Source organism: Hylobates moloch, unplaced genomic scaffold (assembly GCF_009828535.3).
Source record: "Hylobates moloch isolate HMO894 unplaced genomic scaffold, HMol_V3 SCAFFOLD_4, whole genome shotgun sequence".
Taxonomy (NCBI): domain Eukaryota; kingdom Metazoa; phylum Chordata; class Mammalia; order Primates; family Hylobatidae; genus Hylobates; species Hylobates moloch.
The window spans coordinates 24,829,006-24,855,914 of NW_026652279.1; the positions used below are offsets into that span (position 1 = coordinate 24,829,006).

The 26,909-nt window shown below is 38.9% G+C and overlaps 1 protein-coding gene and 1 long non-coding RNA gene across 3 annotated transcripts in view; one reads left to right on the forward strand and one right to left on the reverse strand.

Annotated features, from left to right (window-relative positions):
* GRM7 (glutamate metabotropic receptor 7) overlaps window positions 1-26,051 on the forward strand; it is an 890,122-nt gene extending 864,071 nt beyond the window's left edge. The window contains exon 10 of one of the 2 annotated variants that reach the window (XM_032149559.2): window positions 24,875-26,051. In XM_032149559.2, coding sequence (XP_032005450.1) covers window positions 24,875-24,924 — 50 coding nt within the window. In that variant the 3' untranslated portion in view covers window positions 24,925-26,051. The remainder of the gene's footprint in view (window positions 1-24,874) is intronic. The other variant, XM_032149558.2, reaches the window with a different exon arrangement.
* Window positions 1-26,909, reverse strand: part of LOC131383216 (uncharacterized) — a 273,602-nt gene that overhangs the window by 105,095 nt on the left and 141,598 nt on the right. The gene's annotated exons all lie outside the window — the stretch shown is intronic.

A 26,909-nucleotide genomic window follows, 5' to 3' on the forward strand; every position in this document is an offset into this window, starting at 1 on the left:
TGACATACTCATAGCAAGTGCTTACTAAATGTCTACTAAGGGTCTGTGTTTACTAAGTACTTATATAATCCTCAGAACCACTAAGTAGGTTCCATTGTTATTCTTATCAAAGAGCTAAATAAACTCTCATTGAATAGTACAGAGAGTTTAACCAGCCTGCCAAAGGTCACACAGTAAATGGCAGAACAGAGATTCAGACCCCCAACACTTGGGTTCCTGAATCTCACATATGAACACTCCACTCATATATCTGGCATACATAGAGAGAAATAAGTGTAACATAAAGGTTTCAAATTCAGCCTTCTTTAGTTTTTGAATCATTTGTCTCTTTCCTATTTCTTCTTCACTTGCTACTGCAGGTTTTTGTCTCTTCTCCCCCTCTGCTCATTTCCACCTCCTCCTAAAAAGAGGCTGCAGGGATTCAGCAGCCCTTCCCTAACCCAAGCCAGGTTCTCCTCCCCAGTATTATTCTCACCCCCATCTAATTCCTTACCAGTCTCCTCTCCTGCACCACCAGGCTCTCCCCTCCCAAGGAACCTATCACCTGTCTTGAATGCAGGGGTATCTGAGAAAACCCAACGTCTAATTCAAAGGTCTGGAGCTTTGGCCAATAGAGAGCTTTCTAATCATGCTGTGGGGGGATGTTTTCCTAGTTCAGAGACATATGGGATGGATGTATCCATGTCCATTTGCATTCTGCTAATGGCACACAAGCTGTCTCCTTCTTACAATCCATTCTAAAGCATCTACTCCTTTGGCCAGCAATTCCCCACACTCGTTCCATAACTAACTTGTTCCACAACCTAAGGGCTGGGATACATTTATTGCCCTCATTTCCCTTTCTTTCTGCCTACGGGGAAAATAATACTTTTCAGAATATAGATTAGAGTTTGTAAATTGAACATTATCCAATACTATTTCCAGCAAAAGTGATACCAATATTTAGTACTTGTCAACATTTCAAAATCAGGGGGATATATTAACAAATGGGAAAGCATCTATAGGTTTTTATGAGAAAGAAAATATGGCATGGATAAAACAGTGATTGAGTTTTTTCATAGAGTGTCACAGAGGATGCAAAAATAGAATGAAATAAACAGCCCCAGTCTAGCCTGAATACCTAACATTTGGACATCCTAATCCCATGGGTTAAATGATGCTGCTGATTGATTTTGTTTTTATGGTTGGCTCTGTTATAGAAGTTGATATTTGGGCTGTATTTACAGGACATCAGTACAGTCAGTTGAAAAGTAAGCAGATTCATTCAAACCAATTCTAATAACACTTTGATTAAGTAGTGAGCAAGGGAAATTGTGTGCTTGAGATTTATTGAATTTTCTGGTTGACCTGGGGTTACCTGAATCCTCCCTTTGTTTCATTTCACATGATTGAAATCCTTATTTTCAAAAATATATCACTCTACTCTGTTTACCTGATGAGGCAGGCTGAGTGTTATTTAATCTATTTTTGCTCAGGTAGGAATTCTGAAAGGGCCTCTGGTTCACTTTTCTGACCACTGGTGCTAACTGTACAAAGACTGTAAATGTGGAAGGACAGAATACTGCACATCTTCCTGGGATTGTCTTAATTTCTTCAAACTAGATAGTTTTTCCCTTCCTTTTTTTTCAAAATGGTGATTTTGACACACTTTCTTCTTTCCCATCTAAAAATGGATGAATTATAGATGAGTCAATTTTAGTTTTCATTTTGAAATCACCAAAAAACAGACAGAAAAGACTTCCAAACCTTACTTCTTAAAAAAAATTAAATCAAACAAAGTTATTTTCCAGTAGACAGAACCACAGCACAACCCTCTTGCTGACTGAATTTCAGAAAGCTAAAATCAGGTTGATTTTTTAAAAAAATTGCACAGGTGGTTGTGGAAGGTCTAGAAAATGCTGGTATATGTTTTTTCTCCACCAGAAAACAGAGTCAGCCATCCTGCCACAAGGTTTTCATATTATGATTGTTTCAATCCATCATCTCTGTGAACTGGTCTTTAGAGAGGCAATGGATATACTATTTCAAAAGCAGAAATTAGAAATTATAACCAGCTAAATGGAAACCTGGATTCAAATACAAAGTGGCCAAAGATAAATCAAACTCCTGTCCCATCAACTGATATGTCTTTGTTTCTTGATATCTGTTGGCAACCTCTAGCTAGCCAGGTGCAGTGGCCCACCAGCAACAGGAAGGGAGAGTCTCCAGTATGAGACAGAAATGAGATTCTATGCCCCAGTATGAGGTCTCTCAGAGGCAGGGAGGAAGGAGAGAGTATTCAAGATAGACAATTCTGCCAAAGATGCTTACTATGGACAAACTCTGTTCTCTGCTTTTCAAACCCATTCCTGTGTGTTATCAGAATCACTCACTGTGGCATCAGATGTATGGTAGTACATTTCAGAAGAAAGAACCTTACATGTCATTAAATCTGCTCAGTTCCTTCACCCTTCTTCCTTACAATATTTCCATTTTCCAAGATGATGTGGACTAGCAAGAGTGACATCGCCTATTAAAAGAAGAGGTTTGCAGGGTTCAGACATGAACTCAGGAGTCAGATGGCCTAGCTCAGCCAACCCTGGGGCCTTGGGAGTTATACTTAACCTCTCTGTGCCTCTCTTTTTGCATCTGCAAAATGGGAGAATGAAAGTATCTTCTCAGGGAGTTGATGAGGCAGTCTAAGCACAGCATTTAGTACCATGTCTGAGCATAGGACGTGCTCTATAAATGTTAACCATCACTATTATTAAGCAAACTCTCTTTCATTAACCATGTAATATAATCCCTTCCCTTTCCATTTCCAATAGTCCTTGAGAACAGTCCAGCTTCATCTCATTCTTCCTTCCCCTGTATATTTTTCTCAAAATAAACAAATGAACCCTATAACTCACTGACTGTTTATAATGAGTTCAGGTATAACAAAAGAGAAGGCCTTGGACCCAGGCAACACTAAAAAGACTGCAGAAAAATAATCCCAAGCCTCCAGGAGAGCTCAGACTTGGAAATATGGCATTAATAGAATATAGCCAAAAAAGAGAAAATTATTCACTTAGATACCAGGGAGTTGGAAATTGAGACACCTCACCCACAGCACACCAAGAGTACAATCAGACATAAAAATAGAAATTTAACAAGCCAGAAGCCACCCAGCCAGAAGACCAGGCCTACCTGGGGAGGAGACTTGTCCAAAGACCGTCTGCCAAGTCAACAGCCTAGACTTCCAGTATGTCAAGCCTAGAGGTTGACATACTGGCCTCTACGTCTGCTTCAGGAAACAACTCCCTGGGCATAAGGTCATGTAGGACTGATTTTTCAGACATCACTGCCTCTAGAACAGCAGGGTCTTTGGTGATGATCTTGCTGACATTAGAGACCTTGGTATATTCATAAGTGGTTTAGTTCTTGTCCCAGCTTAGAAGTCTCTTGAAGGCTGGTGCAATGCCTCATATGTTTGTGCATCTATCACAGCACTAGAACCTGGTATAATATAATTCATATTGGAGATTTGGTAAATATTTATTGCCTGATATTTTACTTCATTCTCCCAATGAGATGGGTGGTTGTGGTAATGGTGTGAATTTTATGATGGCTTGAGGTGACAGACCCAAGGGTATGGTGACTATCCCAAGGAATGCTATTTGGAAGTACTTGTCAGAAAATATAGTGTTTTTCTCCCTAGTAACACAACAACCCTGCTTGTCCTAGACAGCCTGGATATTAAGAATTATCCATGTTGCTGCCACCAAAAACTTGAAGTTTCTCCAAAAGTAAAATATTTCTTTACCCAAACTCAATAATCTAGAGATAGATGGCCATTCTCTGAAGTGATATGAAGATCTACTATCTAACTGTGCCCCTGTGTTTTCTTTGCAAAAATATAGTCTTCTTACATACTATCACAGTTTTGGAAAGCTCCTCACTAAAGGCCTAAGGGATTGTATTGAAGATCAATTTCAGAGTTTAGACCTCTCTAGTAAGGCTGGCAATCCCAATTCTTGCATCAATTTCATGTTGAAATGGTAACCTACAGCTGGGCGTGGTGGCTCATGCCTGTAATCCCAGCACTTTGGGAGGCCGAGGCTGGTGGATCACAATGTCAGGAGATCGAGACCGTCCTGGCTAACACAGTGAAACCCCATCTCTACTAAAAATGCAAAAAATTAGCCAGGCGTGGTGGTGGGCACCTGTAGTCCCAGCTACTCGGGAGGCTGAGGCAGGAGAATGGCATGAACCTGAGAGGCGGAGCTTGCAGTGAACCAAGATTGCACCACTGCACTCCAGCCTGGGCGACACACACACACACACAAGCACAGAAATGATAACCTACAAAAGGAGTTCAGCCTATAAAACAAGGACTTCCAGTTGAGGTTTATATGGTTGCTCTTCTGAATTCCATTGTCTCATATAGATGACTAGCTTTTGGTAATAATTATGATGGTGGAACCATAAAGTAAATGAAGATAATGGTTGCAGTAGTGGTGGTGGTGATGGTCATAATAAGAGTATATTCTTAAATGTCCAGCACTGTACTACACACTTCACATACAACATCACACTGGATCCTCCCAACAATCACTATTATCATTTTCCTCATCTTATAGACAGTTTAAAGGCAAGAAACCCAAGACTTGACAATCTCTCACAAGATCACAGCAAAGCTGGGATTTAAATCCAGGAGCTTTGACATGAGCAGCCTCACCTAACTATGACTTCATACTGCCTCTCACATTGTGACCTGGGCAATATCATCTTCTTTTTTTGAGGAATGTAAAGGTTAGGCAATCTTCAACTTTTTTTTTTCCTCCAGCCATAACCGTTTCTCAAAATTTCAAGAGAAATTTAAATTTGGCCTGTGATTACATTCTTTATTTCAGATCTTCCCTCCAAGCCCAAACAAGTCCTGCATTTATGTTTCAAAATGTGTCCTGCACTGGTCCCCTCAGGAATAAGGAAGGTGATGTTGAATAGTGGAATCTTACCTGCCAGGCTTTGCTGCCAGGGGTATCACTGCCTAAAAGGGGGCTCCTCAGTCTCCCGGAATCTAAATATCCATGCTAACAATTCCACTGAATTAGTGCTCCCTGAGCACTTTACAGCATTTGCAGCTTCCTGCAACAACTTGAACATTCATGGAAGCTGGGGAGATAGAATTTCAGAAAAGAAATAAAGAGGTGATAGGTACTAAAGATAGAAAGAACTGAGCAACAATGATGTTGTCCATGACTTTTTGGTACTTACTATCCAGCCATGTCTGGCACATAGTAGACAGCTGGAAAATGTTTGTTGAATGAGAATTACCTCTGGCTCCTGATGTCAGCCCCTCCTCTCATAGCCCTCTCTTGTTTTACCAAAACTATGATTCAGAAAAGGCGGGGATATCTGAAATTGCACTGGATGTGTTCCTTAACCTCTCTTAGCCTCAGATCTACTTTGGTAAAGCAGAGATAATGCTGGTACCTACTGCATAGAGCTTGCTGGAAAGATCAAAAGGGCCCGTGAATATGAAATGCTTAGCACTATTTCTAGCACATAGTAAATGCTCAACAGATGCTACTACATTCAGAGCACAAGTGTTTGTACTGTTTATTGCATCATCTAGGACTCATGCTTAAGTTCTTAACAGGATCCATATTTAACCTCTTAATTTCCAGGGACAAAAACTATCAAGAGAAAATTTTTTTGGTATTCCTTATTTTGGCAATATTCATTTCTTTCATAAAGATTCATCCCACACAGTTTTCAGTTTTTGGTCAAATTGTATAAGGTAGACTCCTCTTTGAGGTGTAACAAGTTGTTTTGGGTGTTGGATACATAAAGTTTCTGGGGGAATGTGGGATTCTGAGTGATAACTGCTGAGTCTGTTTGATAACCAACCTGGGCCATATAGGCTCAATGTGTATGTACAGACATATGCCAGAGATGTGCATGGATAGCTTTGGTTGTAGTCTTTTTGACTACAACTACCATCAGCTTGGTAGTTGTCCCAGTCTTCACTTTATCAATGCAGACATAGATCAATTCTTCACTGCAAAATTGAGTAGTGAATAAATAAACTTACTTCAGCTAATCTAACTGACATTCTTCTAGCACTAATCAGTAGATATCCAATTTATTAAACCAAAATGAATAAAATATATAAATAAATGCTCATTTTTAGTCTCCAGCGACTGATTTTGCAAATGGTGTAACATCACTACAATGAGGTTCTCAAACTCAATGATTCCCAGTTCCAATATTGCACAAAGTTGACATGGTTGTATGCAAGACTAGCGGAGCCATTGATTATGTGCACACACAATACTATTCTATAGAATAAGAAACTGTCATTTTTGGCAACTCCCTGCTTTCCCCTTTGAGTCCACTTGAATCATATAATGTCTCAAAGCACAAGATTTCGAGGTCACACTTTCACAGAGGTGGAACAGTGGCTAATGATGACAGTATGCGTGGATGGAAGTGGAAATATGTTGAAATCATTTGACAGATTCCTTTTTCAATGAATGGATGGAATGTACTAGGTGCTCTGACATCTCCTTAAACCTCTCAGGGACAGTTGCTGGCACCCTAACAGTGTCAAAAAACCAAACAACGAATTTAGTTTCATTTTATAGGCAGGCTGACCTGTTTTGGAAGGACCCCTTTCTGTCAAGGGGAAAAGTACTTGAAAACACCTATCAGTGTTATGCATGTGCGTGCAGAGAAATTCTCCATATGCATTCAGAAGATTAAGCATAGCTAAAATATATTGAGTACAAATTTTACCAAGCCCTGTTCTAGTTCCTTAAATACAGTAACTCCTTCAATCCTTAGAAAAACCTTAGAGTCGTTATACTATACTACTATTACTTTGTTCATTTTTCGGATGAGAAAATCAAGGCATGAAGAGATAAAGTAACTTGGCCAGGGTCATACAGCTGAATGGTGATAATCCTTGTGTCTTTTTTTTTGAGACAGTCTTGCTCTGTTGCCTAGGCTGAAGTGCAGTGGCGATCTCAGCTCACTGCAATCTCTGCCTCCTGGATTTAAGAGTGTTCTGCCTTAGACTCCCAAGTACCTGGGACCACAGCCATGTACCACCATGCCCCGCTAAGTTTTGTAATTTTAGTAGAGACAGGGGTTTCCCATGTTGGCCAGGCTGGTCTGAAATTCCTGAGCTCAAGTGATCCACCACCTCAGCCTCCCAAAATGTTGGGATTACAGGTGTGAGCCACCACACCCGGCCCCTTGTGTTTTTCCCACTGCTCTGTCTTTCATCCTGGTGGCTATTTTCATGATCACTCTTGAATTAGAGACAAGGTCTCACTCTGTCACCCAGGCTGGAGTGCAGTGGCACTCTGAAATACATAGAGAAGACTGCCTTGACAGTATTAATTCTTGGTGGTAGATGTTAGGAGATAAAACTGAGACAAGCTCCAGAAAAGTTGTGAAGTATAAATTTTGCTTTGGAGACAGGAGGCTTCAAATTTTTTTATCATAAGACTTCAAACATTCAGAAAAGTAGAAAGAACAGTAGTATCATCCACCAAGATTTAACTGTTAAGGTTTTACCATGTTTGCTTCATCTATACCTATGTATTTTTGTCTTTAAACATTTTAGAGTTACCTACAGACACCAGTACTCCAAATTCTTTTAGCTTATCACAAAATACAGAAATTCTCCAACATAATCATAATACCATTATCATGTCCAACCTAATTAACAGTAATTCTCTAATATCACTTAATACCCAGCTTGTGCATTCATCTTCAAGATCTCTTTATTGCTCCTAATGGAAGGAACTCCTAAGCTTCCTCCACCTAGTCTCTCCAGACTCAACACTTTCCAGCTAAGTGCTCACTTCTGTAAGACCCCTGCTAAATTCTAGTGATGGGAATTCCAGGCTCCTGTTAGATCCCTCAAATTACATCACAAGTTGTCTGGCCTAAGTGCAAACAGGAATGGACAGTGTGGGCACGTCCACTAGACATCACCACAGCAAGGAGAATATGTTTAAGGCAAGGCTATAACCCCATCAATCTGAAATAAGGAATTTAGGTAGGGCACGATGGCACACTTGGCTCACACCAGTAATCCCAGCACTTTGGGAGGCTGACAAGGGAGGATGACTTGAGGCCAAGATTTCAACACCAGCCTGGGCAACATAATAAGAACCCCATCTCTACAGCAAATTTAAAAAATGAGTCAGGCATGGTGGCATGCACCTGTAGACCCAGCTACTTGGGAAGCTGTGGTGGAATGGCTTGATCCCAGGAGTTTGAGGTTGTAGTGAGCTCTAATTGGGCCACTGCACTCCAGCCTGGGCAACAGAGTGAGAGCGCTCCACCCCAAAAACATTTTTTTAAATAAAAAATAAGGAACTTGATATATATGCCTAAAATCATTTAAGTAGTCTGAAACTCCTTGAATCTAATATACTTATTGGAGATGCAATATCAATCCACCATCTCCTACCTGGATTCTAAGCTAGCTTCAAAGCAACAGACTGGCAGTATGCATGAGAAATGAACACAACAGAAAGCACGTCCATAGAGAACAGTGAAGATGGAAAATATGGAGCTGTTGTGAGCCTAATATGTCTGGGCACAGGCTGTGTTGCTCTGATCAGCCATAGGTGCCCAGAGTTGTAGAACCATGCCTGCCTGTATTAACCACTCAAATTCTCTATCCATGAGAAAGCAACAATGAAGCAAGGACATTTTGGTTAGTGAGGCCCATGCCACAGATGCCCTCAATTTCTTCCCTCAACTCACCCTGCTTGAAACATCTGCAGCCATAACCGATTTCTAGTGCATTCTTTCATTTATTCAGTAGAAGCCACTCTCCTAATTCAGGCATGGAATTCTTAGGGACCTGTTCCATCCATACTTTATCAGAATACAGTCTCTTTTCTATTGCCCTCAATCAATAAGTTTAGATACTCTTCATTATTCCCTGCAATAAATAACTATTTTTCCCCTGATTAGGTAACTAGAAGAACTGCTCAACAGCTAGGAGGATCAGAGGCTGTTCCTACTCATGGAAGCAGATAAGGACAGCATTGTCAGTTTTCTCACCACTTTACATCTATCTCAAAAAGAAGGTGAAAATCCCAGCTGAAAGCATACAGTCAAAGGCACTAGTTTTAAGGAATATAAGACAGAACATTGAGTTGGGGCCTGTTTGTCATTATTTCCTACTAATCCCAAACCAAGGACCTCTCACCATTTACCCATTCCATTATTTTTGTCTTTTTGTTTCTTTAGAGACACGGTCTCACTCTGTTGCCGGCCTAGAGCGCAGTGGCACAATCATAGCTCACTCACTGCAGCCTTGAATTCCTGAGCTCACTCGATCCTCCTGCCTTAGCTTCCCTCCCCAAGTAGCTGGGACCACAGGCGCTTGACACCATGCCCGGCTGTTGTTTTATTATTATTTTTTTATTTTTTACAGAGATGGGGCCTTACTTTAGTGCCCAGGCTATTCTCAAACTCCTAGCTTCAAGCAATTAATACACAGTTCTAAGTCCTGTGAATATAATTTTCATCAAGACAAGACATGAGCAGTTTATATTCCAGAGGGCAGACAAGAAAATACATTGAAATATAAACAAATTAGAACACTTCGAGAGTGATAGTGATGTGACAAAAAATAAGCTGTAGTTAACTAGGGAGCAATTGGGTGTTGGCAAGTGCTGTTTTACAGAGGAGATGAAGGAGGGCCTCTCCAAGGAGGAGAAATTTAATCCTGAAGAAAGAGAAACGGCCATCTTTGGGAATATCTTGGGGAAGAACATTCTGGAACAGATAGTTAGAGGGTATCACTGCCTCCGCAGCCTCCTTTCCTCTCCTGCGGATACTTTTGGCCTGGGTTTTATGTAGAAGTAACTCTGTATGAGCTTTGGGGCCAGACTCAGAATTCTTTCCCCACTTCTTCCTTCCATTTCTATATTTTCTCCATCCTTTGAATAAATCAACTCCTGAGACATCACACAGGCACACACACACAGAAGTAAAGGCCTTGGCTTGGAAGAGCCAGGAAAGGTCATAGGCATTGATTATCCTTCTGACCCAGGGCATGGTGTTTACATTTTCACTTTTACTTATCACTGCATCTCAGTGATACTCCTCTGTGGGAGGGAAGCCAACCTTCTATAGATAGGTGTTCCCACCGGGGTTTCTTCTGAGGATAAGCTGACAAGTTCCAGTGCATTGAGAGATGTATGACTTAGTCCAGATTAGTCCATTACCTGGCTGGGGCTGTCCACTTTCTACTTTCAACAGACATTATCAATCCATTGCAGCACTTTCTCCTTCTAGGACATGACATCATGATTTACATAGTTTAAAAGCTAAAGTTATAAAACAGCTAAATAGAGATACTTTATTGAAAAAAAAATTCCACTCCAGCGTTAGGGGGAGAAGTCTCTCATAGGTGTATTCAACATATGAATGCCTCAGAAAATATTTTAGGATGCCATTTATTACATAAGGTAGGTACACATTGTGTGGGGGAAAAATGAAGACTAGACAAAATTCTTAGGGCTATTTTCCCAAAAGCCTGGAAGAAAGGGTCATTTTGTAATTAATAATGAGTCAGAATCTATAACAGTGGTTTTAAATTATTGGTCAATCTAACAAAAAATATGACAGAAGACAAAATGGGGGGATTAGATTGCGTAGGAGAGTCACCCCTTAGAGGCCTCTTCAGAGACTATTTTGCAGGAGCTCACAGGACAAAACTGGCAGAAGAAATTCCCTTCATCCTAAAGAAACCCTTGAAAAAGAAGAAAAGGGATGTGGCTACTCAGGCCTGAGAGATGGTCACTGTCATCTACCTATATCTTGTTGTTAAAAATAACTAATTTACTTTCAGTATAAAAAGATAGCATTATAGAAAATGTAGTTTAAAAAGTAAAGTGTACAAAGTAAAATGTAAAAAACTTATAATTCAACTACCCTAATAGAGCTTTGTAAATCATTTCTCCCTACATTTTAGTTTCAAAAGTTTAAAACTTACGAATACATTGAAATGAGGACCAATAATATGTAATCACCACTAACATTTTGCCATATTCATTTTCTCCTTCTCTCTCTCTCTCTCTATATATATATTATACGTACGTATATATATATATATATCACGTATATATATATATATATATATACTTGCTTATAAACAGCTATATGGGGAAAACCTGTATATATATATATATATCCATATATATATATACAGGGTTTTCCCCATATAGCTGTTTATAAGCAAGTTGCAGACATCATGACTCTAATACTCCTGAATACTTCAGCATGTACCTCCTAAGAACAACTCTGTTCTACAAAACCTCAATATCATTTCTCATCCAATAAATTTAATATTGATGTATTATTATTTACAATAAAGTCAAGATATGGTTTTCCCAACATGGCTGTTTCCTTTAAAAAAATCTGTTATAATCAAGGATCATGCATTTTTAATCTTTTTGTTTCTTCAGTCTCCTGTAATCTAAAACAGTCTCATCACATTTTGTTTTGTCTTTTACAGTGTTGAAATATTTGAAAAAGTCACCAGTTTTCTTATGGCTTTTAAAATTTTGATGTATTTTCTTTCATATTTTTGATGCAGTTTTAATTACAGAATACTCACAATTTTCAAACCTGTCCTTTTGTACTAAATATTATTAACAATATAGCACATAAGCATTTTTCTGTGTTGCTCCATAATCTTAATCATCATTATAACCTTTGACAGGTTTAAAATGCCCCATCAAAAGAATGTATTAGAATTTAATCACCCTCTAATGTTAGGCATTTGGGTTATTTAAAATTGCAAATTATGTTGTACATCATCATGAACATCTTAATGCAGTTAACAGGGTCCTTTTTTAACATTCTTAATACATACTGTTTTTCAAATGCATGTTGCTTGTACTAAATCATAGATTGACTTTAAATTTTTAAAAATGATTATTGTTCACATTAAAGCAAAAAACAATAAGACACCCTGAAATTCACTGTTGTTTTAATTTTAGTTTCTTTGACTCAGAGGAGTTGCTATTAAATAAATTAACAAATGTATATTAAATATAAGCAGAACACAAAAATAACTGTAACTCCAGAGTTCTAGTGTTGAGACTGACACATTATGTCCCAGTCTGAGTGTGAGCTGGTCGGCTTCATACACAGGAGAAGCCTATAGATGAGAAGTGACTTACATTCTCAAGCTTCACAGTCAATGCCGACCCAATTTAACCACATAGGCTTCTGGTCTGTTAAATCTTTGAGGACGAAGACATCTTACTCCCTCTGTATCCCCAGCAACCTGTGCTTAAAACTTAGTAGATATTTGTTTTATATTGGTCGAGCTTTGTCTGACTTCTATCTATCCTTGGTCCCAACCTTTCCATCTCCCATGGCCAGGATCCCAAAATACACAATCCTTGGGACATTCCAGCCATCTTTAATCCTAGACAGAGCTGCAGCTCTGAGGTTCTGTCTTTTGCCTGTCAGGTTAAGCCTAGTTGGATTCCAAGAAAGGAAAAATAGTTAAGGTTCCCTTCATCTCTTCTCTTTTCCTAGCCAGGAAGCTTTCTGGTTTCCTCTCCTTTGAGCCCTCTTGGCCCTCTGAGATCTGCAGTCAAAACAAGAAGCCACTGAACTTAACAGGACTTGACTGTGACGGCACACACGTACGCTTCTCACATTAAAAACAAAGAAAAGAAAAAGTAGCTCCAGCCTCAAGGATGCTTTCATAAGAGGACATTGTTCCCAGACCGAACTGGGTCTGGCTGTGTGTTCTTGTGGCCCAATAACAAGATGCAGACAAACTGGGAAAGACGAGAGTTTATGTCTGTAACCAGGTACAGGGAGAAGGTCAATATGTTTCAAACTATACGCCTACGTGCAGTCTCATACTCGCCAATGTCTATGCCTGATTAATTTTGTTGTAACTAAAAGGTAAGAGGCCAGAATTATCCCCTAAATCTACTTAACCTATGAGGGCCCTGGTACTGGAGTGATTACTTCTATCTTATCTTACCTACAGTTTGGGTCTGGAAAGTTACTTCACACCCCCCAGAAATTTATTCAACCCAAGATGGGTCCTGGTACAGGAGCATAGGACTATCTTTATTATCTTGACTTACCCCAGGTTTCAGGAGAAGCCTGAGCAAAGCTCTTACCGAACATGTTTCATTTCTGGCTTTGGTGCCTGGGCATAAATTTCCCTAGGTTTAATTATTAACTTACTATGAAGGCAGATGCTGTGGAAGTTTGCCTGTATAACTGGAGTGCTATGGAGGCCTGTCTGTGTGACTGTTAGGAAGTACTGGCCTGCCACACCACATGGTGTTGATGAAAGCAGTGGCATCTCTATATGCTTGTTCATTTAGAACCCCACTGTAGTACTGACTTGGAATTCCACTTAACACATAATGCTAATTATTCCATCAATTCCTAGCTGGTCTTCTTTCTTGTAATTGGCACCTCCTACCTATGGAGATAAGGAAGAAACAGTTATCCTCTCTGCACCTTGGACAGCAACCTCAGCATAATGCCCTCAGGCTGTTTTTTTTCCATAGTTTTGGGGATTCCATGACATTGTAATACAGTTGATTCTCAGTATTAGTAAATTTTATATTTGCAAATTCACCTACACGCTGAAATTTATTGGTAACCTCAACATCAATACTTACGGCGTTTTCAGTCATTCACAGGAATATGCAGTGCACCAAACTATTTGAATCACCCAATGCACACATTTGCAGTTGAGGTCAAAAAGGGTGATGCCCTACCTTCTGGTTTCAGCTCTCATATTTGAACGTGTCCTTTTCTCAGACTATCTAACACCTGTGCTTTTGGTTGGTGGTTTTGCAGTTTAAAATAACTCCTATACATAATACAAAAGTGCTGTGTCATATTCCTAAGTGCAAGAAGGCTATGATGTGTCATAGCCTTCAGGAGAAAGTACATGTGTTAGAGAAGCTTTTTACAGGCATTCGTCAGCTCTGATTTCAATATTAATGAGTCAACAATATGTAATAATAAAGTGTTTTTAACCGAACATATACATAAAATAAGGTTATGTTGTGACTGGAGGGGTACAGGTAACTAACGCTGTATTTTGCTCTAGAAGCAGTGGTTCAGTATTCAGTAATTCAGTGTTTGTGGTGATTTTATAGAATATAAGTGCCATGAATGTAGAGAATTGGCTGCATCTACTTTTGTTTTTTGTTTTTGAGACGGAGTCTCGCTCTGTTGCCAGGCTGGAGTGCAATGGCGCAATCTCAGCTCACTGCAACCTCTGCCTCCTGGGTTCGAGGGATTCTCTTGCCTCAGCCTCCTAAGTAGCTGGGATTACAGGTGCATGCCACCACCTCTGGCTAATTTTTGTTTTTTTTTTTTTTTTTGAGATGAAATCTTGCTCTGTCGCCCAGGCTGGAGTGCAGTGGCACGATCTCAGCTCACTGAAACCTCCACCTCCTGGGTTCAAGCAATTCTCCAGCCTCAGCCTCCCGAGTAGCTGGGATTACAGGTGCCCACCATCACACCTGGCTAATTTTTGTATTCTTAGTAGAGATGGGGTTTCACCATGTTGGACAGGCTGGTTTCGAGCTGTTGACCTTGTGATCTGCCCACCTTGGCCTCCCAAAGTGCTGGGATTACAGGCGCCCACCACCACAACTGGCTAATTTTTGTATTTTTAGTAGAGACGGGGTTTCGCCATGTTGGCCAGGATGGTCTCGATCTCTTGACCTTGTGATCCGCCCACCTTGGCCTCCCAAAGTGCTGAGATTACAGGTGTGAGCCACTGCACCTGGCCTGTTTTTTTGTTTGCTTGTTTGTTTTAAGATCTGTCTTTCCAAGTAGAATTTAAGCTCCATGAAAGCAGGGACTGAACCTGCACAGTAACGTGGCTACATCCCTATTGCCTAAAACAGTATCTGACAAATAGTAGGTGCTCAACAGATACATGCTGAATTGTACTGAACCAGAAACTGTTCAAGGATATGGACTATTTTTCCTTACCTCTGTGCTGCTAGTTTATAGCCAGGCTATACTAGTACACTGTGAACTCTTAGTAAAAGTTCAATACATGTATAAAAGAATGAATGAAGAGACTATGAATATCTTATCCAAAAATAGCAAGACCTGGATTTCAGCAGGAGTTTTTCATCCAGGAACACTAAGTACTACTCTGATTCTATTTTGTCACTATTGCCTTATTTGTAACATTAGCCTTAAGACAGACTTTGGTTCACAGCTTCGATCTTTGATGTATGATTGCACTGCATTCATAATATGCTCCAGATTGCTCGCATCTATAATATATTGAAATTGTAAAATGCACAAAAGCTTTTCAATGCCCAAAGTGCATAAGAAAAAGTAGAAATCTGATGTGGTAATTTAATGCATATCTATTTTTTTCCAAAGTAAAACATATACACCATCAAAGTACCTAGATTTTAACTTAGCCAAGCTTAAAGATGTTTTAAGACAGAGACTTTGTCTGTTTGTTTCAAATATGCCATTTAAGAACGACGTAAACCTCTGTTTGATGCTTTACATCTTAAAGTACAAATTAGTTTTGTTTTTTTTAAGAGACACTAGAACGTTCATGTACTCTTTTCATGACAGAACTGAAAATTGATTTCTCCATTTAGCCAGGCTGTTTTGGCCATGTTAGAGGCAAAAAGCGGGGAAAAAAAAAAGAATGCTGTGGCTTAAAAGTTACAAAGGAAATCTGAGGAGTTATAATAATGGTTAGCTTTAAATACAGGAACCCATAGGAGAATACTGAGAAAAGGGACGGAAAAAAAGGATGGCAAAGCTCATGAAGTTCCCACATATTTTTCTTTTGTTCTATTCATCTCTAAGACCCTCCTAGAGCTGACAATGACTTCAGAGAGCAAAGTGAAACTGCATTTGCAAAAGTTATATCAGTGAGAAAATTCTAACAGTAAGCGAGCTAACTCAACCCCCATCTTGCCTTTCCCTTAATTATTGCTGGGCTATTGGCCCAAGCTAACTTTGGAAGACATTTAGGCTACAATTTAAATGATAATAGGCCTTGCCCAAAACTCAACCACTTTTGTAAAGCTAAAGGGAGGCCACCAGGCTAGGAGGAGGAGAGGGAGAGGAGGCTGAGTCCTGCTAAGGCTCAGACATGCATGATTGTCAGCCATTATTCCAGAGATTCTAAGACATGCAATTTCCTCAATTACACCTGCAAATAACACCACAATTGTAGACTAGCCTTTTGAGATAGCTTTTCTGTTTGTTTTGCATGTCTGACACTCATGGCTCCCCCTAGATCGCCAGCGCCACCACTCCTACGGCCCCACCCAGAAGCAATTTAGTCCTCAGGAAGACAGCTTTGGCCCACTAGTTCATCTCTGTCCCAACCAATCAGCAGCAAGCACCTGTTACCTGGCCACTCCGACCCCTTCCCTTAAACTGTCTTTGAAAAACCCCTAACCTGTGAGCTTTGAACGAGATGATATGAGTGCAAACTCCGTCTCCCACGTGGTATGGCCGGCCTCGTGTCTATTAAGCTTTGTTTTTTTGTTTTTTTTTTTTTTGAGACGGAGTGTCGCTTTGTCGCCCAGGCTGGAGTGCAGTGGCGTGATCACGGCTCACTGCAAGCTCCGCCTCCCAGGTTCACACCATTCTCCTGCCTCAGCCTCCTGTATTAAGCTCTTTCTCTACTACAATGCTGTGGTCTTTCTTTATGCAGTGGGCAGGAAGGGCAATTACAAAAGGCTTCTCTATGGTAACACATCCCAAAAATATTGAGTGCCAACTATACATTGCACACTTCCCAAGCACTAGAAAAAAACTGTCTCTACCATCCTGATACATAAAGTTCTAATGTTGGAGACACACATGAGAAACTAGTGCTTCACCCTGGTTGTATATGAGGAGGGAACAGTAGAGAGGTCATGAGAGGGTACAGCAGTAACATCTCACTTGTCTGGAGGGATAGGAAAGGCCACTTGGAACAAGTGACTAGAAACTAAAACCAACCAAAGCAAAGAACAGGAAACCAATTAAGGAAAAAAGGGAAAGAAGGACATTACAGAGAAGAAAAAACAAGTGTGAGGATCCTCTTCAAAATTGTGAATATCTCCCTGTGGCTCCTCAAGTACCACTGCTTTAGCGTTAAAGGCTTTTTACAAGAACCTTCATTAGAAAGCTAAATAATCATAGAAATTCTGAGTTGTTCATCTTCTGTTTCTGGTACTGTTACTGAACGAGACTGGTACTGGTACTGTCTGATCCAGACCCCAAGAGAGGGTTCTTGGCTCTTGCACAAGAAAGAATTCAGGGTTAGTCCACAGTGCAAAGCGAAAGCAAGTTTATTAAGAAAGTAAAATAAAGAATGGCTATTCCACAGGCAGAGCAGCCCCAAGGGCCGCTGCTTGCCCATTTTTATGGTTATTTCTTAATTATCTGCTAAACAAGGAGTGGATTATTCATTCCTCCCCTTTTTAGACCATATAGAGTAAACTCCTGATGTTGCTATGGCATTTGTAAACTGGTGGGAGGGTAGCAGCGAGGATGACCAGAGTTCACTTTCGTCACTGTCTTTGTTTTGGTGGGATTTGGCCTTACTGCATGCTATTTTATCAGCAAGGTCTTTATGACCTGTATCTTGTGCCAGCCTCCTATCTCATCCTGTGACTTAGGATGAGTAGTCATCCTAAGTATTGATGTAGGATTTTTACTCCTTAGTCCAGCTAAATCCAGGTTCTTATCTCACAACCAGGAAGAATTAGGCACATGAACACATTGAAGAGTGAGGAGGGCAGAATTTATTAAGTGAAAGGAAAGCTCTCAGCAAAGACAGGGGTCCTGCAAGCAGGTTTCCACCTCACAAACTGAATACCAGGGTCACCGCACAGGAGCCGAAGAGGCCAGGCTCTTCCCCTGAATAAGATGTTTGTTTCTGGTGGCTCCACCCCATTCCCCCAGTGCATGTGGGCCTCCAGTCCACTGCCCCTTGTCTGCACAAAACATCTGTTGTAAACACTTGTGGGGCGGGACAGATTTTCCGGGGACCCTTCCCTATCTGCCTAGCCATTTCTCTGCCTCCTGTCTCTATCATTAGAGTACCTTAACCTCCTGGGAATGCAGCCCAGAAGGTCTCAGCCTTATTTTACCCAGTCCCTATTCAAGATAGAGTTGCTCTGGTTCAAATGCCTCTGACAGTACCCTGAATTTGTTATGGCAATCTGCAGGTTTATTGAAGTTTTATTTATTGAAGTAATTTATGTGGCCCTGCCTACCTTTCCATCCTTGACTTCCGGCACTGTCTGACCCTCCTCTCCATGCACCTTTGGAAACAAAGTATACCTTTATGTTGCCCTGCCCTCTTCTTAAATTGTCTCACACTGCATGGTCCAAATCAATGTCCCTTCCACTGAAAAGCCTTCCCAGGCTTAGCACAGTATATCCTCTTCCAAGACAAAATTAGTCTTTGTAAAATATCTTTAAGCACTCATCACAGATATGTAATAGTTTTTTGCATTATCATATAAGTTCTATAACAATAAAGACTGTATCTGACTCATTTCCCTGTTCCTGGTACAAATGGGGCAAACACTTCATACATTTTCTCTAAGGTTATCTAGGCTGATGCTTCTCCATTCTCTTGAACTGGATCACTACTGTCTCCAAATATGGTAACAGGTTTGCTGCCTCACCATCCACTGACCTACCTTCCTTATTCAGCATTAGGAAGGGGTGCCAATTTGCTTTAGCGGGGGCGGGGGGGGGTTCCTCTCAATGTGAGTTTAGTTTATAAATTCATGCTTTATCTTTATCTGAGTAGAAAAAAATACATATGCCAATCCCTTGTTGACGACACATGGCAGCTTTATATAAATATTTGTTAAATAATCTGAATATACAATGAACGAGAAGTGAGTAAATGTTAAAGTAAACAGCTTACAGATTCCCATGTCTGCTTTTAATGTTAGCATGTATTAAAGTTCCTGGTATTTAATATGTGTTAAATAATATTTTATTAGATGAATGGTTGAGTAGTCAACAGAAATCCAGATTTGGGAGTTTTTGCCACTGGATTGGGAATTATGGTGATTTGAAATACTGAGTTATTTTTCTGACTGATCATGTTTTTACCCCTGCCAAGTTTCTTGTGTCAACAAATCCAGGTACCAAATATATGAGCAATAGCCTTGCATTCTCCTGGGAGATGGAGAAAGTCTCAATTGTTTTATAGTTCAGAGTTGAACTAAACTATAATTGGGACTGTCCCAATTTTTTGGTAGTCATGTTCTTCATTCTTTAGCTTTGTATCTTCTCAAGTTGAGTAATGTGCTAAACTGAGTAGTAAATTTAAAAAAGGATTTAAGAGAGATCATTATAAAATGAATTGCTTCTTCTTTGTAAGATACAGGAAGTTTAGTAGCTTTCTTGAAGTCTCCAATGAGAATTGAGATGTTGAAGATAACATATACTCTTTTGCTATTAAGTGATGGGCTAAGGGCAATTTACTAATGAAATGAACAGGCAGGAAACAGGCCATTGACTACAGAAGTAATTACAAAAAAAGTATTTCTTTTTATTTTAGTAACTGCAAACCATAATATAAAGAATCCCTCCCAGTTGAAATATTTATAAGTAAACAACAACTGTGAATCATGTTTCATAGGGAAGCATTAGTTGGCAGAGTTGGTGAGGGAAGAGGCACAGACAGTGCTTTGAATGGTTTCATAGAAAAGTTAGTTTGGACAAAGTTGTATCAGGCAATAAACTAATATTCAGAAGTTTGGTGAGGTTTACCAATGACTAAAGTGATAGGCAGGGTTAAGGTTTAAGAAATATCCCCGTGTACTTCCAAAAGTATGTTCTTACATAATGCAAAATGATCCACTAAAAAGGGGAGCGGGAGAGGGTGCTTTATAATCAAGTACATTTGAGGAACTGAGTGCAGACAGGATCACAGAGCTAAAAACAAGCAGCCTAGAGATGCTATCTAGCCTCTGGTCTCTATTTCTTTTTTGACTTGCTAAATGGTTTTAATATGATCTTAAAACTTTTATTAAAAACTGAGGTATTTCTAATGCTTAGAATAGAGCCCAACACATAATACATGCTCAATAAATATTTGTTAGATGGCTGAGTGAAAAAATGAACTTTTACATAAAATCATAGTCAAGCTCCTCCTCAAAAAATGTACTAATAAAGTCCTATTGTGGTAACATCCCACATAATTATGCCTTTTAGATGGGGCAGGTGATTTCTAGTTCACTATCATCTGTATCCTTCCTTAATATCTCACACCTGGCCCACTTTACTCCTTTATGTGCCTAGCCTCTATAAGATAATTTTTTCTTGGAGAATCAGAGAAAATTATTAAAGGCTTTTGAAATCCTAAGCACGTCTATATGTACATATGAAACTATCTCAGGTCTAGATCTAGAAGTGAAATTGCTGATTCAGTGGTATGCATAGCTTTAGGTTTTCTAGATATTTCCAAGTGGCTCTCCCATATAAATTTACCAACTTATATTTATACCTTAGTGTTGTCTGAGAGTTCTAACCTTTTCACACCCACCAATGCTTGGTATTAGTTCATTTTTTCTTTTGTAATGGTACAGGCATTAAATGCTATCTTATTAATTTTTAATTTGCACTTCTCTAGTTGATGAGGTTGAACAATTTTCATTTATTTGCATTTCTTCATCTACAAATTGTCTATTCATCTTGAATCTATGTTTTTAAAAATTAGATTGTTCCTTATTTATTCCTTTGTACAAGTTAAAAAAATTTAGATATCAATCCTTTGTCAGTTAAATACATGACAAATGTTTTATCCTGCCCTGTAGCATTGTCATTCAACTTTGTTAAAAATATTGTTTTGTAGATATCATCTACTCCAGCATTGCTTGTTATTTCAAAAACATTAGAAAGTAGAGTCTATCAATAGGGAAAGAGTTACAGAAAATCTGTTATGCTAACATTAATATATAGAAAGCTATATAGTTACTATGATTATTAAATCAATGTAAGTAAATCTTAAAAACATAATGTTATATGAAACCAGATTTCAAGTGGATATGCATGGAATAATTTGCACAACTTAAAACACAGAAATCTATATAGCTATAGTTTATGGACAACTACTGTAGTAGCGATAGGACACATCCCAAGTTCAGGATAGTAGATACTATGGGGGGATGGGGAAGAACATGGAGTGTGAAGGGCTTTGATTGCATCTTATTTCCTATGAGTGGATGGAGGGGCACCTGAATTAAGATGTCAGTATGTCAATGTGTTATATTCAGGGCTTATATAATATTTTCTTATATTTTGTTTTTATCCTTTTTGGATGTTTAAATCACTTCATATGTATTCTTATTCATATACACATCTATACACACATTCTTCAAAAAGAGCTGAGGAGAACACATGGTATATAGTTAATAAGCTACAATATTTCTTATTTAAAATATAAAGAAATTAAATATGGGGTGGAAACAGGAAAGAGTACTGTTTAATAACACTTATTCAGTGTTTCCCAACACAGTATCTATGAAGCTCTCTTTTCTATTTTTTTCTTCACTTCCTTGAATCTGGGTTATGCGTGTTCCATAGAATGCACTTTGAGGGAAGAAATTTTTGTAAGACAAAAAAGCTCAGAGAAAAGCAAAGAGAAAATAAGAAGCTCGATAAAGTTAATGTCAAATTGAGTGTTGATTTTGACAAGACATCAAGAATGAGTTGGAATATCTTACCTTTCTTAAGTAGCAATGGTGTATTAGTAATTCATTTCACAAACCAGTATTCTTAACACTACCTCACTGTAAACATTGACTCTTCAAGATACCTTGTTTTGAGAACTACTTATGTAGATAAGTAGATATAACTTTAAAAAGTTAATAGGGACAATGCCATATACTATTATTCTTCTTTAAAATCTGTAACTTTATAAGAGAAAAACATACTATTTTAAAATAAAAAGCATATTTCCTTAGCAAGTGCTTCATTGCACAACTATTTTGAGCTCAGTAATTTTCTTTCCTGACCACAAACTACATTTCTAGTGAAATAAATGGAATTACCAGACACCACAGGCACTTATTTTATTTACTCACAGGACTAGAATGGTTTAAAAATAAACATAATACATTGGACATTGCTGTGAAAAGTACACAAATTGCCCTTCTAGGGCCTGCATAAACTTCATTATAATTTTGGGGCAATGTTCCTAGCAATTCTGCAAAGAAAGCGTGTACTGAGGCTTATCATTTGTATAGAACTCTGTAATTTAAAAATACATTTACACATTATATTCCCAGATGAGAAACTGGGGTATTTTGTACATTGGTGATATCAACAGTGCACCAGGTAAGGACTATTCTCCCAATTTTTTTTTTTTTTTGAGACAAAGTTTTACTCCTGTTGTACAGGCTGGAGCGCAATGGCGCAATCAGCTCACTGCAACCTCTGCCTCATGGGTTCAAGTGATTCTCCTGCCTCAGCCTCCCCAGTAGCTGGGATTACAGGTGCCCGCCACTATGCCTGGCTAATTTTATGTATATTTAGTAGAGACGGGGTTTCACCATGTTGACCACGCTGGTCTTAAACTTCTGACCTCGGGTGATCCACCCGTCTCGGTCTCCCAAAGTGCTGAGATTACAGGTGTGAGCCACCGTACCCGGCCTCTCCCAATTTTAACAAAGCTACAAGGAGTTCATTAGCAAGACACTGGGCAAGGTCACATGCAAGTAAGTGACAGAGCTGAATCAGAACCCAGGTCAGGTGAGTCCAAATGCAGTATTGTCTTCCTACTATAGCATGGAGACAGAAAGAAAAATTCAACCATCAGGCAGCCTAGTTCTGGATTGCTTGTTCCTCTGAGCCTCAGACCCCTCCTATGTAAAATGGAGATCATAAACAGTGCTCATCTCAAGGCTACATAGAACACAAGAAGATATTCTAAGCAATGCATCAATGGAATGCCATTATTTTTATATCCAATTTTTTAAAACATAACCTCATTGTGATTTTAATTTAATCCCAGCCAATGCTCAGCTTGACAATTTGGGGACAATATTTTCTAACCTACTTATTTTGGTAAAAACTCTTCCTGAGAAATTAGTGTTTTATAGTAATCAATTTAAGGAAATTCACTTTTGTTTTCACTAGACAGTTATGCTACAGAAAACAGTCTTAATTAATCACACAGTAAAGGTGGTCTCAGGTATTTAGGTCAGTACAAGCTTCCGGGTTTTTGTTGTTTTTTTTTCCCCCTCCTTTTGTCTTGAGGATTATTAGTGTGTTGGCATTTGACAAGGCATGCTGTGACTATTGCTTGCAACTGTCAGCTGAGTTCTTCTAGCTATGACACTGAAAATAAGATCCAGAGTCAAGAGACATCTTTTGAAAGTTTTCCTCCTTGTACCCAAACCAAGCATATTGTTGAAGACAATACTGGGATAATGGGAAACTTTTTGGAAGATTTGGGCATTATTGAGGCCATGTGTTCATCAAATGAGGACATATTGTGACTCAATTCTCATCACCAGATTTTCCAGGAGGCCCTGAATTTCATAAGATTCTATTCTTATTTACCTTTTTGTATTTTAGTTAATAAACGCATTATGGTTTAATATAGAAATGAGTTTCAAATAAAAATGAGTCTTCAAGTCAAAGTTTGTCAGAGAGTCCCAATTTTTAATCCAGAAAAGAAGACCAGGCTTGTTGTATAGTGTACAGTATCCTGTGTAAGATCTATAATCATGTATGCACCTGTAATGTACTACTTGTATTATTCAAAGTTTCAATACAAACTCTCTCTCAGTATGTTAATATGACTTCTCCATTCCTCCAAAATTGTATATGAATCCCTACTTAAGAGTTAGTTCTTGAAGAGCTCTTGACATTTCTCTGTCTTGAGTGAACACTTCTATTTAGAATCTAAAAACAGTAAACAAAATAAGCCATCAGTAAATGCTACACAAAAGTTACTTTGTGCCCAACAGAAACTGATGCAAAACTACCAAGATTTAGTGAATAAAGAACATATCACATCATTGCAACGGTATGACTTGGTATTGAGGACTAGAACCTAAACCAAAGGCACACTCTGGGATCCTGGTGTCTTTGTTTCCAGCATGAGGACATGAAATCTGCTGTGCTCATTGGCTGGTCTTCAGTGCCTAGCCCTGTGGCTGCAATACGGTAGATACATGTTTACTGCCTGAGTGAGTGAGTGAAGGTGAGTCCTGAAATCACTGTACCAAGTAGAAAAAGAATTTCTACATTTAAGGAAAACAAATGTAGAGTGTGTATGTGTCAGACACCTGATAAGTTTAAGTGAAGTTTACATCTTAATGGAAATAGTTCTGCAAATGACCATTTACAACTTACTGTTAACACTATACAAGTCAATCTGTAGTCATTTGATTGTGTGAATCAGCACTAAAGAAGACACTCTGACCCAATCTGCATTCAACCTCCATTAATGTCAGTGACCCAGGACAGATCTTTTCCAAGCAAAGGCCAGTTATTATTAAAAGGTCTGTGAGAAGAGCGTACAACGCAATATATCACAGTGTGAGTGAACCCTTTAAGTTAAGGGTTGGTTGATTAGAAAGCATAACAACCACTGATAAATTTATTAATAGAGTATAAAGAGGGAAGCTGGAGACCTCTCAGAGAAGAGAACGCAGATGATTTGAGAATCACTGGGAACCACAGAGTTTGGTGGCCAAAGCCTTAGAGTCAGAGGAATCCAAAGTTGTCTGTGTGTGTTCTTCAGAGCTGTATCACTCATTTTGACTTTGCACCTCAAGTGAAAAGTTCTAATTATATTTCTACCTTTGCAAACAGGGTTATTACTGCTATTGACACTTTCTAATTTTTCTTTCAGGCCCTGCTGCAAAAAAGAAGTATGTCAGTTATAATAACCTGGTTATCTAACCTGTTCCATTCCATGGAATCATGGAGGAGGAGGACCCTCAGTTATTTTGTCACCCAATCTGGCATAGGACTCTTTGGTCCTACCCGCTTCCCATCACCGGAGGAGCTTCCCCAGCCGGGAGACCAATGTTAGAGGATCCAAGTGACCTAAACAGCTGCTTTATGAAATATCCTTACTTTATCTTGGCTTAATAAGTCACTGACATCAGCACTGCCAACTCGGCTGCAATTTTGGACCTTCCCTACCAAAGGGAGTGTTGAAACTCAAGTCCCGCCCCGGCTCTTTAGAATGGACCACTGAGAGCCACAGGACCGTTATGGGGCTGACCTGTCTTATTATGTATGTACTTCTAGGTTGCAAGGTTTTGAAATTTTCTGTACAGTTTGTGAGGACTTTTGCACTTTGCCATCTAATGTCGTACCTTGGTTCACTGTTTGTTTTCGAATGCCTTGTTTTCATAGAGCCCTATTCTCTCAGACGGTGGAATATTTGGAAAAATTTTAAAACAATTAAAATTTTAAAGCGATCTTGGCAGACTAAAACAAGTACATATGTACATGACTGTATAATTACGATTATAGTACCACTGCACATCATGTTTTTTTTTTTTAAGACAAAAAAGATGTTTAAAGACCAAAAACTGTGCTGAGAAAGTATGCCCCACCTATCTTTGGTATATGATAGGTTACATAAAAGGAAGGTATTGGCTGAACTGAATAGAGGTCTTGATCTTTGGAATGCATGCCAGTAATGTATTTTACAGTACATGTTTATTATGTTCAATATTTGTATTTGTGTTCTCTTTTGTTATTCTTAATTAGGGTATATGAATATTTTGCAATAATTTTAATAATTATTAAGCTGTTTGAAGGAAAGAATACGGATTTTTCATGTCTTGAGGTTTTGTTCATGCCCCCTTTGACTGATCAGTGTGATTAAGGACTTTAGAAAAAAGCATGTATGTTTTTTACTGTTTGTAATAAGTACTTTCGTTAATCTTGCTGCTTATGTGCCAATTTAGTGGAAAAAAACAACCCTTGCTGAAAAATTCCCTCTTTCCATTCTCTTTCAATTCTGTGATATTGTCCAAGAATGTATCAATAAAATACTTTGGTTAACTTTTTTATTTTCTGCAATAAATATTTTAGTTGTTTTTCCCATTAGTTACAGTTTATTTCATAAAGTCCTAAGTCAGAGAGCAATATGGACAGCCCAACTTTTTAAAGTAACATGCTTTAGCTCAGAACTACAGTCATTTCTGAAAGGCATATTAAAAACGCAGAGGTGCTATGTTGTCTCATAGAAAAAGTACTATCACAAAGTCCATGCAATTTTTTTTCTTCGTAATTGAAGTTGAGACCCAATAACTCCCAGATGTTTATTCAGCAAGTGGGAAGGGAAGAGGAAAATCAAAAGGAAATATTAGCTTAAGCAAATAATAGTCTGGGGGCAATTTAGTGAAGAGATAAATATTTCTGCAAAATTTATCCAAAGGACATAAGTAAAGATAGCCACTATGTTGCCTTTGTATTTGCAAACAAATATGGTGGCCATGTTATCAGTAGTGAGATGAAGACTTGGGATTCTCAAAACTCAACCGCAGGAAGTATCCTCAGGATAAATTCATAGCACCTTGGGCCATCAGGAACTCAGAAAATAGTCTATTTGAACAGGGGAACATTGGTTCCTAGTACTCAGGGCTGGGCCCCAAACAGTAAAATGTATTTAAAGGTTCTATGGTGGAGCTAACTGTGACTTATTTTCTGCTGTGACTAATAAAACTCATACCTGCATCTCATCTTTGGCATCTGCCAAACTCTTCCTACTGTGCCTTAGCTCCCACAGCCCAAGCAATGTGCTTAGAGACATTAGAAATTATTTCTTTTCAATATCTGACTAAAGAAAATCAAATGTATTTCCCCATTTTTCCCTACTCCTTAAATACCCTTCAAGCAACAGACCATAGGAAAATACAAATCAAAGC